This window comes from Syngnathus typhle, linkage group LG12 (genome assembly GCF_033458585.1).
Source record: "Syngnathus typhle isolate RoL2023-S1 ecotype Sweden linkage group LG12, RoL_Styp_1.0, whole genome shotgun sequence".
Classification (NCBI taxonomy): Eukaryota; Metazoa; Chordata; class Actinopteri; order Syngnathiformes; family Syngnathidae; genus Syngnathus; species Syngnathus typhle.
In genome coordinates, this window is record NC_083749.1 from 6,862,117 (window position 1) to 6,877,622 (window position 15,506).

Below are 15,506 nucleotides of genomic sequence, written 5' to 3' on the forward strand. Positions count from 1 at the left end.
CATTGCTCGTTAAAGATAGTGATAAAAATTACAGTTCAAAATCTTTGCGCTCCTGCAGGCGCAGACAAATGAGGAGGTTTCCCATGAATGGGTTTGTCATGAATGGGTCCCAAGATGATATACGGTGGTGAGGTCGGGACAATGGTGTTGAAGGCTGAATCGTACTGTCGTCCAATAACTGTTGTTGTTACATCTGTTGTTTTTCTTATTGTTTTCCCAACCCTTCCAAGTCGCTCGATCTATCCTCTGCCCTCTACCGGCTCTTCCTTTACCGTTTCTTATACATTTGATGTATGACGAATGTGGTTCTTAAACTTCTGATTGTATAAAAAGCCTTGAAATAATCTCAGTTGTGAATTGGTGCTGTGTAAATAAATGTGACTGTACTTGACTCACCATTCGGTATGAAACGAGGATAGATTGTAGCGGAGCACATGCCTCCTCCCGAGTGAGCATCTGCTTTTCTTTTCCCTCCTCTTCCTCAAACATGGCTTTTGGAACACGTTTTGGGCCCAAAGCAGCATGACACAACTCTAAAAATATGCAAAATGACAAAAGTCAGGTTAGCCAAAGAATTGTTTTCTTTGAATGTTTTTTAAGTGTTATAAATGTGACCTTAGCTAAAATTAAGGGTCATATACATTACATCCACTTTAGTTAGTGAAGTGGAGCATTAGTGCTGCTAATTTGAATGCGGATGACACTTATGGACACAAGGCAACCTTTGTTCATATCTATGAATGTTTGTAAATCTGTACATAAAGAATTTTAACACGATACAACTGTATGACATGCGCGGTAGCATTTCCGCCATAGGGTCAGAAATTAACGTGAAAACGCCACCAAAAAATAAATAAAAATCTATGCATCCAAGTAAGGCTGGCAATGTAATGGATAGACTTATACACGCATACAGAGCAGTATACTCGTAGGGCCATTAGGCGCCGTCTTTTTTTGGCAAGGTCGCGGACAATGAAGAAGGTGATGCGGACATAGCGGGCACGCCGCCATGTTGACGACAGCAGGTCACACACGCGCTCATGTAAACATGTACGAGCGGCGTGCTTTACATCAACATGATTGTGCCAAACGGGACAACGAGATGACTCCCCTGTCAGTTTTCCATACAACATGTCCGCCCTGCACCTCAAGTCTTGTCCAGCTCCATAAGAAACACACACAAACACACACACACACACACACTCACACACAAAAGTGCGTCATCAAGTAACAGATGTTTTTGCATTGCTTCACTCTTGTCTTCTTAGACACACTGTATACACACACACGCACACACACCAGCTTGATTTCAGTGCTCATCCAGAGACATTTACAAGGCTTTCCCGAGAGCATCGCACAATGTTTGCATTTCCTTGTGCAAGATGAGACGAAATGTAAACAAAAGCAATGGGGGGGAAAAATGGTCATGGTCAACCGTCCATTTTTTCTTGTAGTAAATAGAAATAATCTCTTCCTGGGTCAAACTGTGGCCATCGTAAAAACTTTACCTGTACGGGCAATCCTCTAGGTGTAAAAATCAGTGAACCATTGTTCATATTGTGTTTAAAATGCTTCGTTTTGGCTTTGAGTACAACAGCAAAAATGCACAAGTGGGATGCATCATTGTCTGGCTAGTGTAATAAGAAGTTAACATTGGTTATGCTATTTTTTTCACATGACCATCTAGCACTACAATGTTTTTAAAATGATAAAAATTAAAGTTATTATTTTTTCACACCCACAAACTTGTTCATCTCCATTAGACCAAAAAATCATACATGAGAATAAACAAAAAAAAAAAGATTGTAAAACAACATTGCTGTTAATTTTAGTAACCATTTGGGAAGTGTTTCCCGTTTTTCTGAAACGTAACCAGAGCAGCCGATGGAGCCGCTGTTACAAGACACCTCCTCGTCCCACCCGACGAGGACCGAATCTAGGCCTTCCAACATCGCCCGCACGCTATCCAGGTCTGGAAAGCTTCGGTTACCACCTTCGTTTCTTTGTCTGAGTGCTCATCTCCAGAGAAAAAGCCATAACTTGAGCTGCTTCGGGCCCCTGAGGCGGGATTAGCAGCGTTTAGGCACCAAAGTGGCTCATTGTGACGACGAAGAGTTTTCTGTGAGTTAAACAGATACTCTTGTGAATGCTTCTCAAACTTTTTTTTTTTTTCATTTCTCATGGCTAAAAGTGGAGTTAAAGCGGGCATTTTGATGAATGTAAAGAAAACGTGTTCTTTCAAGACGAGCGTGTCAAATTGGTAGCTCTTTCCATAAATCAGCTCCCTTGAAGTAGCTCTCAGTTTCAAAAAGGTTGAGGACCCCTGTCAAATAATGTACACTACTAAAGAGACTTCCATATAACACCAAAGTTTGCAGTTACTGAAATCCAAATGAGCCTTGGGGGAGGTATGTGCCAAGTGCCACTCAAGTAAATCATGTTTGTTTTAGGCACTGAGTTGGTTAGATAGGGCCAAGTTACCGCATGACCCCCCCCTCAACTAAATACCTGGGGAATTGAGGAAAAAAATGCAGATATACTTTAGATAGTTTCCAGTAAAAATATTTGCCCAGTTGATCGTTTCCTGAGGGGCTTACAAAGACAAACGATCATCATCAGAAAGAATTGCCATGATGAAATGTCACTCAAACCATTCACAAAGAACACATTCTTTCCCGTTCCTACCAAGTGTTTATACCCCAACGTTTTTGAGTAGCATTGTCATTTTGCGGCATATCTTGCAGTCAAAGGACACAATGTGCATCTCGTTTGGGATGGGTGTGCTATTACATTTCTGCTTCTTGATTCAAAAACATTGGACTCTTTTGGCACTGTCATATCCTAGAAGGAGGTTAAACAAGTGTCTCCAATTTGACAAATGTGAAATGCTGTTTTTACTAAATTCGTCAGTTCTCAACGGATTATCTTGCGATCAAGGACATGTTTGTGACATGTGCGAGTGTTCAATGTCAAACTTTTTTTTTAAATTATTATTGTCAATACAAGGACATAATGTGTGTCTCATAAGATGCGTGCTTTTACTCTAGCTCTGTCCAAAAACTTCATGATTCCAAAACATTAGACTTTTTCTGTTGCATATTGTATCCTAGCGGGAGTTAAACAAGACTCTGTAATCAACATACATTTTAATAGAGCTGTCCTGTCTCAAAAGACTATTCAAACCTTTCATGCAGCATGTCATGTTGTAGTAGGATGTTACCTAAGAATATACGAGCTATCTCGAGCTCGAGTGCTCAAACTAGGCCTTCACACAATGCTATTTGTTGGGTCATTCTATCTTACCGTACGCTATTTAGCTGAGCCTGCCTCAGGGCATTCTGTATACAACACCTGTTGTTTACCTCTCGGCCATGGAAAATGACACTTGTTCCTAGGGAAATGGCGATGAAGAATTTGAATGTCCTCATTTTTGGATCCTTCCAATGACAGCTGTGAAGTGGAAAGCAGCCTGTGGACATCTGAGGGGGTTTAAAAAAAAAAAAAAGTATTGTTGAGAGGAATATAGTAGCAATATACAAAGCAAAGGTGGCGTAAAGTGTAACCTGATCAGGCCAGCCTAGCATCTGTCCTTTCATTACTTTCAGTTTCAGTTGGAGGTCCATTTGTTTGTTTCTTGTTTCTACTCTGCATATGCATCACACCATGATCAAATGCTTAGCTAACTATGGCTAACAACGGAAAACACTTTGAGGTTACATCGGCCAGTAAAATCTACCGAATAAAGGTCTTGGCTAAAGTTTACGTCAGATATGTGCCAATAGTCCACCGGTAGAAAATTATTCTTTGAGGTTTTCCGGCTGCTCCACTGCAACACCAGGATTGACAGAAACTTTGCAATAACAGCGGTTTTCGCTATACAAATCTTAATTACCCACGAGCAATCACGATCGTGAAAAAAAATCTCAACCACCACCCAAAAATAGATTATTTTATGAGATTATTCGAAAATATTGAAATCCCATCATGTCATAAAATGGATAATGTGGCAAAACTTGGCTGGCTTTATTGACACTAAGGCTTAAAGTCGTCATTGTGGTCAAGCTTTGCAGCTTTGACGCAACAACGAGGCAGCTATTCATGTTCAAAGCTAAACAACATAAAAGCAATTAGCTTCTTGAAAGACTTAAGCGTGCCTTTCATTGTTCCAGATCACTGTGAAGAGTTTTAGGATGGCTCGAAATGCAAAACAAGCATGCTTTTTTTCAACCCCATCTTTCGTGAGGAGTCTTTTCCTGCCGCCTGCTGCCTCTGATCTTTTTCTGGAATCACATGTAATGATTGTGGCTGACTTTGAAATGTGCAAACACGCTCTCCGGGAATTCTACTGCACGACTTTTAGTCTTCGGAAACGCGGTGGCTCTTCAACATTGTAAGCGAGCACAATAGATTTAGAGCTAGAGAGTACATAGCCACCAAAACACTGCACTTTTATATTCCGCAGTATGTTTATTGAATCAACGAAATATCCCACCCCACCCTACAAAGAAATCTGATAATAGTTATGTCTGTCAAACCAATTAAAAGCAGTGGCATGTAGTCAAGGTCTTGGTTGCGCAGCTTTCAGACATTTGTGTTGGTTTCTTTTTGTTGTTTTTTTCTTGGTCCAATCAGATTTCTATGGATTGGATTAAAGGATGAAGACTCAGAAGACAGAAATTGGAGTTCCATGCTTGTCCTTGAACGAAAAACGATGCTTTGATTGAAGTACTTGTGTCCGAATTTAACATTCAAGCGCTCCTCAAAGCGCCCAGCTGTCCCACTGGCAAGAACCACAATGGATTTCACAGGAGCATCCCTCTTGGGGCGGCCATAGTGGTGCGCACACTTGGATGCTGTCCCCCTCTCTGTCATTTACTCCGACGTCACACGAAGCGGCGGGCGAGATGGTTTGCAGCTGGCCCGCGTGGTGTCGTGCAGATATGTATCCACGCTAGCCACCTTGGTTTACGTCCAACGTGTAATTGGAATAATTGCAAGGGCCCGAGCGCTTACTTACGGTACTTACATCCATGCGGGAATATGTCTGTCATAATTGGCTGCAATGAAACTTGCATATTTTCAGTGTTAGCGCGAGCGGTGTTGGGTTCCCGGACACCCACTTTGATTTGGAGTTGCGTAAGGAATGTGTATTGATTTGAAACGCCCCGACCCTGACAGAATAGTCCAACTTCACCTGAACAGGCTCTTCTACCCTCTGCAGAGGCGTTTGTTTTACTAATTGGAACAGAATAATAACCTAGAACAGAGGTTCTCAAACTTTTTGGCTCCAGGGACCAAGGTTGTTATAATGAATGAAAATTAATGAAATAACTCAAACTAAAATAGAAAAAAAAAACAATCTGTTCACAAAAACAAAAGTGCTTGAAAAAAAGATGAAATTACATTGTATGTTTATGAAACTAAATCTATAACTGTAGTAAAACGCTATTTGTTAACAATTTTTTTACACGAGCTTTTGAGGTTTAAATGTTTTTATTTTGGTATTATTGTACAATGAGGTCGAGCAGTCGTAATTTACTCTGTCGTCTTTTTTAAATCTTGCACTCTACAAATCTTCCAATATATCTTCTTCTGCGTTTTTGGTCATGACAGTAGTACTTGGCGAGCCAAGTCATTTTTTTGTAGGTGGTTCTTTGTGTAAAACTTGAGAACCACTGTATTAGACAGAGGAGCAACGCAAAATTACGAGAAAGGAATTTCCGTCCTTGCATTTATACTACGTTATATTTATAAACCCTTAGACAGTGATTTCCATCACATTCGGTTTACTCGCATCTTTATCCTCCATTCTGTCTACTTCTCAACTTTAATATTAGCTTTAAAGTGGCAAGGAAAGCGTGGCGCAAGTCCCACCGGTCCGCAAATGTACCCCGAAGATGCTGACTGCTGATATTTGTGTTTGCTTAAACTTTAAACGCACAGTCAAACAACGGTAATTTGGGGTTTTTGCGGCGCGATGTTTGGCGGGGGCAGCTGCCGAGAGTGGAAAAACCTGTTTGCAAAACACACACAAGCAAGCGCCGCGCCGCGTCTTATTTGCTTGTCTGATTGACGGCTGCTATTCGTTCTGTGTCCTGCGCATTTGTTACGGAAAGAAAAAAAGTGGCCTTGCGCGTTTGGGGTGAATGCAGCAAAGAGTCCGTTCCCACTAGCGTCTCAAAATAGTCACTGAGGGCTTTTCAATTATCCGGCCGCGCTGTAAGAAGGGGCCCAATCATAAAACCAGACTGTTTACCTCCTCTCTAAATCTTGCGCCGCCTTGATTGAGGGGGCCGAGAAGAAGGCGGCCTGGGATACAAAGCACAAGGTCGGGATGGGTGGGAGTTGGGAGATAATGCACAAGTGCACCGTGTGTGACCCCCCTCTGAACGCAGGAGACAGGAAGTGAAAACCAGCAGGGTCAGGGAAGAGGCAACTGTTAGGCAGCTTAGCACACGCACGTTCTGGAACATACAGTTGACTCAATTGATGGAAAATATCTGGAAAAATCTGCCTCTAAAGTCACGCAAAACGTCTACCCGCCTTGCATGGCTTTAGCGGCATAAGGAGTTAGTTCAGAAGAAGAACTGGATGGTCGTCACCTGCTATCAAAGCTTGACCCTTTCACTTCAACTGTCATTTTTTTTCTATTTATTAAATTTGGTGCAATTTCTTGTGACTTGTAAATTAAAATTCGCATTTGCATTTGTTTGTGCTGGTAAAAACAAAGATTCCCATTTTGTGATTTGAGTGTATGTTTTGTGCTCGTAGCCGTAGCATAGATATTTTCCTGCCGTGACTATTAAATGTGTTGTGCTAGAAAATGAAAGAAGGTTAAGTAAGGTAATTGTTTATTTGCCGCATGAATCAAACGAATACTTTCATAGTAGAATGACACTCCCTCAACAACTCATTACTTTAATACTTGTTGGGACGTCACTCTTTTAACCACAGCTTCTTTCACCGATTGAGACATCACATTGGAACGCAAACTCCAGAAAGGTGCTTTATCTTTCAAAATGGGATTATTTCAGCATAAATAGTTAATAATCATTCAAAGGTAAATTTAGCTGATGTTTAATTGAGCAGGTCAACCCCGGCGTAGGAACCCCGTCTGATGTGTTTCCCCCGCCCGGAGTCTCAGAGGATTATGTAGATTTTTTTTAATCAATATTTCAGCGTTTCTATTAACATTAGCCACCTTCAATGCCGTTTTGCTCAACCGCAAAGGTCACGTGATGTTTCCTGAGGACACCATAGGAATACACGATGTAATATTGATTTTGATTGGTGGATAATCATCATCGGAAAGTCTTTGTTTACTGATGTTCAAATTAAATGTGTTTATTTCCATTGGAAGGTGCCACTTGGCCTCCTAAGTATTTGTGTCCCGACTCCAGCCTAAACCTTAAATTGAACCCGAACACCTAATCCAACTTAAAACCATGTTTTCTCACAGGTTCTACAGAAGAAGAACTCCTCCTCGGCATGACTCAGTGGCTTGAAATTCAAGCGTTGTTGTTGCTCTCACAACATTCGACTAGCTTTTCCCTACTTTGCGCTCGCGATGAGCGTGTCCTTGGTGCACTCTGGGCCTGGAACACTTCCACCGCTTGCAAGGATGCAAAGTGAGCAGATTTCTCACATGCGTGAAGAACGGAGCCAAACGAATAACATTTGTCAGATGAAGCACCTGCCGGTTCGGATTTTGGCTTTTGGGAATGCGGGGGATGAGCGCAGCGTTTAACCCTTGGAGACCAACTCGCGTTCATTTTTTTTTTTTCTTTAACGTTACGTTGATTGACAGCCAGATCACATCCACCTGTGTCAACTGCCTGGTGTTGTTAAACACGCGCAATATGGATATCAAAAAACAATTGTTAGTTAGCGTGCTACGTTACGCAATACCACCTGGCCCCCGTGCCAAAATTCAGGAAGCTTTTTCCACATGTCTCCCTGACATCTCACATTAAATGAAAAAAAAAAAAAAGTTTTTTTTTTCCTTTGGGTTTAGTACAGTGCTTGTTTCAAGATCTTTATTTGTCAATTGGAAATTCGAGTTTAACCTTACTGTGAAATTGACAGTTTTTTTTAAGGTGCACTTCAAACTTCAAGAACCACACTAGTGCACAGTGAATGACATGCAGCTCATTGATGAACGTGCAGCACGTTGACTAAGTGCTGACTCACAGCTTAAAGCATTATGACCATTCATGGAACCACCACGCACGCACGCACGCCAACACTCGGGTCACCATAGCGACGCATACACACCGAATGGAAGTGTAACACTTTAAGGTGCGTTCAGAGTTTTTCATTCCTGCAGAACAAACCTTTGAACCGTGACGTGACGCCGGTTCGACAATGTCAGCAAGATAAGGGAATTCCCTCCCGAGGGCGCCCCCACCCCCTGCAGTTGCCAGGGCAACCGGCAGACAAACAGCAGGCTCGAGTGTGAATCGGCATGCCAGAGGACTCCCAGGAAGTCCTTAGGGTTCCCTGGAGCGCTTCTTCTACCTGTTGTTGGTGTTGCTATAGTAGTGGCGGGCGGCCGTACAGGTGAGAGCAGGTTCCTTCTTACAACATGACAGGAATATAAATAGAGATGGCAGCTTTGATTCGCACGCCTTAGTGAGATCGCAGCTGTGTAACTACTTCTTTCCATAACACAAATCATTACTGTCTGCCGTGTTTGCATTGTCAACTCCTGCAGAGCAACATAGCAACTGCTAATTGGCAAAGTGAACAGGGCTGTTTTCACGTTTGTTTGTTTTTTTGCTTACAATTTTAGAATCTATTTTATTCAAATAAAAAAAAAACTCAGAATGCTGGGAACTCATATCACAAGGCACCAATGTCATACATTTACAATATTTCTACCCCCTTATTTAATGTACCGCATATTTTCCTTTGTTATTATTTAATCAAATTTACTATTAAACATGTGGTATTTATTTAGTCAATTTAGCAATACAAAAAGCACACATTAAATTACCAAATTTACTCAAGAATATTTCTTTAAATTGTATCATTTCAATATAATAAATATAATATCACATTTCCTTTTTTGTTTGATAAAAATTATTTGTATAAATGTTGTATAAAACTTTCTGATTTCAATGTAGTATATTTATTTTTGTCCTCATTTATTTTAAATATAAAATTTACTTTTTATCATTAGCTTATTTATATTTTTTTATTAAGTATGTTTTCCATTCAGTAGTTTCTTAGCCAACCACCTTTTTACCTAACTCTTTAGCTGGTCAGTCATTACCTTGCTTGGCCTCCTAAACTTTCAGCTACATATGCAATTGAATGTTCAAATAAATTGTTTTCCATTTTCTGTTTGTTTCTTCTTTTTTGTTTCCATTTTATGGTCATTTCTCTCTTTAAATCTAACCAACAAAAGAGCAAAAACGCAGACGTGAAGACTGAAAGCAGGAAAAACAAACACATGTTGACGTCATGGTGGTTACGTTCTCTTCTTTGATGGAATGAAGTGAATTTGAAGCCTTTTGGCTAACATCAAAAGAACGTGCGGCGTGCTGGCATCCCGCAGACATTTTTCTGCGTCCTTCCTGACCCTTGAAGACTGCACAATCATGTGTGTGTGTCTGCGTGTGTGTGTGTGTGTATGTGTCGAGAGTGCACGTGGTTTAGTCATGGCCGCCAGGGAGCCGTGAAGCCTGCAGTCACTAGCTGCAAACACAAAGCAGCGCCATCTGCACGCCTGGAGCACCTCCAACATCACCACGCACGCGCACGCACACAACACACACTCCCCTAAGGTTGTATGTAGCGCCTCATCTGGTCACCTCAATGATGACGTTTGGGGGCCAGAGCACATGTGTACATTGTTCTCAGACTTTTTCATGACATTACATTTAGACGTGACTAAAACTGTGTAATAAAGAGAAATAAAATAAAATTTAAATTAAGTATGCATGAGAGAGGGTGGGGGGGGGAGAGCGAGAGAGTTGCAAAAATAGACAAAAATGAGAAAATTAGAAAGCATAGGTGGAAAAAAATAGAAATAAAGGGAAGTGAAAATGGCAAATAAAAATAAAAACTGAAATGAAACAAATAAGTTGTCAGGAAAATACAGCACAAATATAAAAAGAGGAAAAATAACAAAGAAACTAAAAATAAGGAACCAGAGCAATTATGATTGCAAAGGTGTTCAGAATAAAATGAGGACGGGGGCAGAAGGACAAGGTGTGTGTTTGAAAGAAGTGTAAAGTGAGTTTAAAAAATATTTCGTGGAGTATTACCGTTATTTCCAGACCGTGCAATGTATCTATCATTAACACTTGACAGTATGTGTCGTATATGCTGTCCAATATATAAAATACTGATGAGAATAAGTATTAGCTCTATTAGCATGTTAGTTGTTATTGAAGGCGTCTGTCTGTTTGATGTGCTCTGGCTCCACCAAGTGGCCATTAGAAGTATTGCACGTCACACTATTATAACAGAAAGCCGGTACAGTATTTCATTTGAAACGGAAGGACATTGAGGCATTATTTTTCTTTCATTTTCTATTTTTCATTTTAGTGACGTTTTCATGATTGGCCGTTCAAACTATGATCTTTAAAACCGGAATAGCGATACTATTCTACATACAATCTCAGCTAATAATATGTTTTGATAGCAGTATTTTAATTCCAAATCAATAAGGCTGGTCCTCTCGATGTCTGCTGCCTCTTTGCGCCTGTGCGACGCACGAATGTGCGTGTGCGCGCGTGAAGCATCTAACCAACGAGGCGTGTCTTTATGCGTGTAAAATCTGCACACACGGGCGCGCACGCACAGAGACACGGACGCGCACACACTCAGCCGAGTGAGTATCGGAGTGAGCAAACAGGTTTTTCGGGGGATATACAACCCGGAACCGAGAGAGGACCTTAACGCACAAGTGCGTGATTCGTGACACCGAAATCGCTAAACATTTATTATTGTTGTTTTAAAATATCGTCGGCTATTTTTAGTAAATCACATTTCTTTTCTTTTTTTTGCGTCTACTACGTATATTAAGTATAAACGTAATTTTAAAGAGAGAGAAAAAAAAGGGGGTTCCCTGTTCACGATTCTACAGGTGGCAAGGGTCTACATCCGCGGTAGAAAAGTAGGGCGTCGTCTTAGTGTTTGACAGGCTGCGCTCGGCACGCATCTTGTGCAAGTGACATCCTAGCAGCATTAAGCATTATTTTTTCCTTTCACTCTTTTTTCAGTTATAAAGAAGGAAAGTGCTTGGAGAGGACAAAAATGGATGCGTTGATGAAAGGACTGAACAAAGCCAAGGAAGGAGTGCAGGTGGCGGCGACGAAGACCAAGCAGGGAGTAAGTGGCGCGGCGGAGATGACCAAAGACGGGGTCCTGTACGTCGGTGGGTTCCAACTTCATCATTGATTAGCTCATTAATGTTATCATTAATATTCATCACCGTTCAGTTGCACTGATCGGGTCACGTGTCACTTTGAAATACTCATACAATTCCCCCATTCAACCTTGAAAAGCTCAAATTTTTTGATCATATTATTTAATTTTAATAAATGCTATTTTTCATTGGTTGTAGTGTCCATGATAATTAGTAGTCTTCTAATACGTTTCAATTTTGATACTATATATGGAAATTATTTTCAAATATTGTTAAATAAATTCTTGGACACTTTGCCTCCTTTTAACCTTGACAACCTGATCCAAAAATGCCAGTAAATTTGACGTTAACGAATTCTTATTATTAGTATTACCTGCCTAGAATTACACTTCCATGCAAAAATAATGAATTTAAAAAAAAAAACTAAATTTAAAGTTCTCTTTAAATAATTTTCATTATTTACAAATTAGTTTTGTGAAAATATTGCTCAGTAGTTGCATCAACGAAAATAATAAAACCACTATAACTATCCTTTTTTTTTTAGTGTTTGTGCTTTCATAGTATAATGGCACTTATTTTATGTTGTGTACTTTAAAAAAAACTAGACATTTGGTGTATATTTTCAACTCCCTAATCATATGAATGTGTTTCGCTGCTATATTCATACTTCATAAATATAATAGTTTACATTTATGTTTACAACTCATAGTAGTATTGTAATAAAATAACCAATTTATTTGCAACATCACTACGTACCCAGCAATCAACGTGTCTCAAGATGTCTCAGAATGTCTTTAGATGTCTTGGACATAATGTCTTATATCCTAACCACTCAGTTAAATCTAACATTTTATTATTTTTGTCAGATCTACACAAAATTGTATGTAACATAACCACAATGTGTTATCAGCATACACACGTCACATTATGTAATGTAACAATTGAAATGCATCATTTAAATGAAGTGTACATTTTTTAGATAGATTTTATACAACCTCCTAAAATAAATTAACATCAATAATAGCACTTAATAATAGCTTACTGAGTACTTGCCGTAGTATGGGCTAGCGTAGCGGTTAGCCACTAGCAATTATCGTTAGCGTGATGCTAATCGCCAATTAGCGTCCGCTTCTACTCATTTAGTCACAGTAAAACATGATACAACAAAACAAGAATGTTCAAAACTTCTAGAACTCCAAATGGTTTAAACCAAAGACTTTACCAAGACATAGTTAAGATAAAACAGGTTATTATAGCGGATTAGCATTGAGACCTAGCCTCTTAACAAGAAGACGACTTGCTTACCTGAGTTCAACTTGAGGGCTCATTCGATGGAGAACAGCTCCACACGTCAATATACGCGTACATTTCGTTGTCCTAACAAGTAGGCAACTTATTAGATATTGATATGAGTGAGTTAATCGTTGTTTTATGTGATTTTCACCTGAGGTTGCTTGCTTGCTCACACGACGTGTCACTTCGACCAAGTATTGGAATATGTGCTACCAGGTGGCGTAACGAGGTATTACCTATCGGTGGCATACACTGATTTTCCAACCATACGTTTTTTGTCTGATTTGATTTATAAATAATTTAAATTTTAACACTCTTATAATATAATTCAATGTCCAAGACAAAAATCTGTTTTGAGCAGCGCCCCATCATCTATTAAGAAAGGGGTGGCGTCTTCAAACATGTACCAAAATGTCTTGAGATGTTTAGGTTATGAAGACATCTTAAGACATGGTGATGACTGGGTATGGACCTACATATCATTAATTTACTATTAAATATTATTTATTATTAAATATAATGAATAATTATTGTTTCATTAGGTTTCACCTGTCATTATTTTCTCTTCTACTTTCAGGCACCAAAACAGTGGATGGAGTCACAACAGGTATCGAGCAATCTATCTGACACAAAACGATATACAAATTCGCTTAAGGGTGAGCCGCGAGGTGCTATATTTCCATACACGGACCCCTTGAGAGGGGAAAATGTGGTTGTCACAAACACGCATTGGCACCCATGGTGACCTCCTTCCTGTGAGGCGTCCCGGGAGCTCAACGGTTCATGTTAATCGGCTAAATGCAAAGAAGGAACGCCTTTGCCACGTAAATGAAAGGTGAAGCAGAACAAGACCGGCTGGATATGCAAGGCACAAATTGCACAATGACTACAGACAGTAGAGGGTGTGGTCGTGTAATCTTCGAGTGAAAGCCATACAACAATCAAAAGTGTCTGATGGCCCCTTTTCGTCTTTTTCAACAGTCGCAGGTAAAACTGTGGAGGGGGTGAGTCAGGTGGGCGGCGCAATGATGACCGGGATGAGCAACGTGGCCCAGAAAACGGTGGGGGGGGCAGGCAACATCGTCACCGCCACTGGATTGGTCAAGAAGGATCCCGCCAAACCGGTGAGAGCAATTACTTGAATATAGTACGACCCGTAACGTGATAGCGCTGGCCAAAGTTCTGGTGAAATGCTGAAGATTCTATAGAATTAGAAGTGTGGGGAGATTGAAAAAAAAAAAAGTTGAAATCCTCTGAGCATGCCTTCATGTAACAATGGACGTCTGCTTTGTGGACCGTGGCACAGAAAAGGACCTTCCCCAATTCTATCTTTATAAAAGGAGGATTAACAAATCCCGTTGACTCATCCTCGTCCTCCATTTCATTCACGTCCACTCAAAATGGCCGTGCGACCTTGAGCCATTTGTCATCACCATGTCTTTTTCATCGTTGTTTGCTTTGTCGTGTTGCTCCTCAGTCAGGAGGAAGATTTCTCCCCTTCTAATAAATCATTAGCATCATTGACAATTTACACTTGATGTTACATGTCGAACATGTCTGGAGATGACAGCGTCTCCTCAATGAGTCACAATGCATCACCATCAAGTGAGAAGATTCCCAGGAAATGACAAGAAACAAGTCCTTTTCTCCTTGCAAATGTCCTTTAACGCTATTACACACGCACAGACGTGGCGTGTAATCAGGCTAACCACCCCGAGGGATTCGACACACCACCTGGAATGTGAGCCCGCTTCTTGTGACGAGACCAACTGAAGCGCCAGATGGACCGACTGACAGTCGGAGCGTCATACTTCAGATGGCGTAGTCGTTTATCAGTGACGCTCCCATTAAAAAGTGACATCGTGTTGACAGGCGACTAACAATGCAAAGGATCAATATGAAATGCTTGGCAGCGGTAATCAATCAAAGGATGAATGTCTTCCAAGTTTGGTTGGAACAGATCATTATCCAAGAAAATATCAAAGATAACCCAAAGTCAGTGGCCAGCTGAGATTTTTTGCCAAAGTCAGGCTTTAGTCAAGTTCAGAAGTTTTCATTAAACTCTGTTTAATGTCCGTGTTCCAGGACAATGACAACATCGCCGCGCAAGATGCAGCCGAGTCACCGGTGGATACCGACACCACAGAGGTGAGAAGCTAATAAAATGCAAACAAACCCTTCCAGTGGTTGCAAACAATGACGCTCGGTCTCGTCTCACAGGATGACACGGACTGAACATGTTTTGAGATGGCCGATTTGAACATTCCATGTCTCTCTGCCAAGTCCCGTCGTGCCTCGTCTTCGTCCTCTATGATGTCTGTATGTATCAAATTGTTGTACTGAATGATGTTAGGTTGTGTGTGTTTGTATTGTGTCTTATGCACATCAGCAAATTGACCTCAGGTGTCTTGTTTGTGACAATGATATTTTTAATTTATCACTGTGTGTGAATTTGCGCATATTTTTCAGTGGAACATGGAACTCGGCCACAATTAACCACCTAAGTGTCTCTATATGAACAATGACCATGATTATATTCTCTATTTTTTTGGTATGGCGTCTGTTTGAGTATCCATGTTGTATTTTCATCACCAAACTGAAAAGTATGTACCTGTATGTGTGTATGATGTCATATTGGGATTTAATGTGGAATAAAGCATATCTAAGAAATTTCTGTGAAACTGATTTTTTTCCCCTCACACTGACCATCCCAAAAATAACTAACGTAACATGAAATAATTATTCAATTAATCATAAAATATTATAAAATAAAAGTACATAATTGTTTTTGTACCGATTGGGGGCAAAAAAAGAGAACATTAATTTTTGTATTGAA

The 15,506-nt window shown here is 40.3% G+C and overlaps 1 protein-coding gene across 3 annotated transcripts; it reads left to right on the forward strand.

Annotated features, from left to right (window-relative positions):
- Window positions 1-10,691: 10,691 nt before the first annotated feature.
- On the forward strand, window positions 10,692-15,340 carry LOC133163530 (alpha-synuclein-like). 3 transcript variants are annotated; one of them, XM_061293551.1, is made up of 6 exons: window positions 10,692-10,840; window positions 11,232-11,386; window positions 13,248-13,277; window positions 13,652-13,794; window positions 14,756-14,818; window positions 14,891-15,340. In XM_061293551.1, exons 2-6 carry the CDS (start codon window positions 11,266-11,268, stop codon window positions 14,903-14,905), a joined length of 372 nt encoding a protein of 123 aa, XP_061149535.1. In that variant the 5' UTR covers window positions 10,692-10,840; window positions 11,232-11,265; the 3' UTR covers window positions 14,906-15,340. The 3 variants fall into 3 exon arrangements, with proteins under 3 accessions (XP_061149535.1, XP_061149533.1, XP_061149534.1); XM_061293549.1 differs by having other exon boundaries at window positions 10,760-10,915; XM_061293550.1 differs by lacking the exon at window positions 10,692-10,840 and adding an exon at window positions 10,922-11,125.
- Window positions 15,341-15,506: the final 166 nt, after the last annotated feature.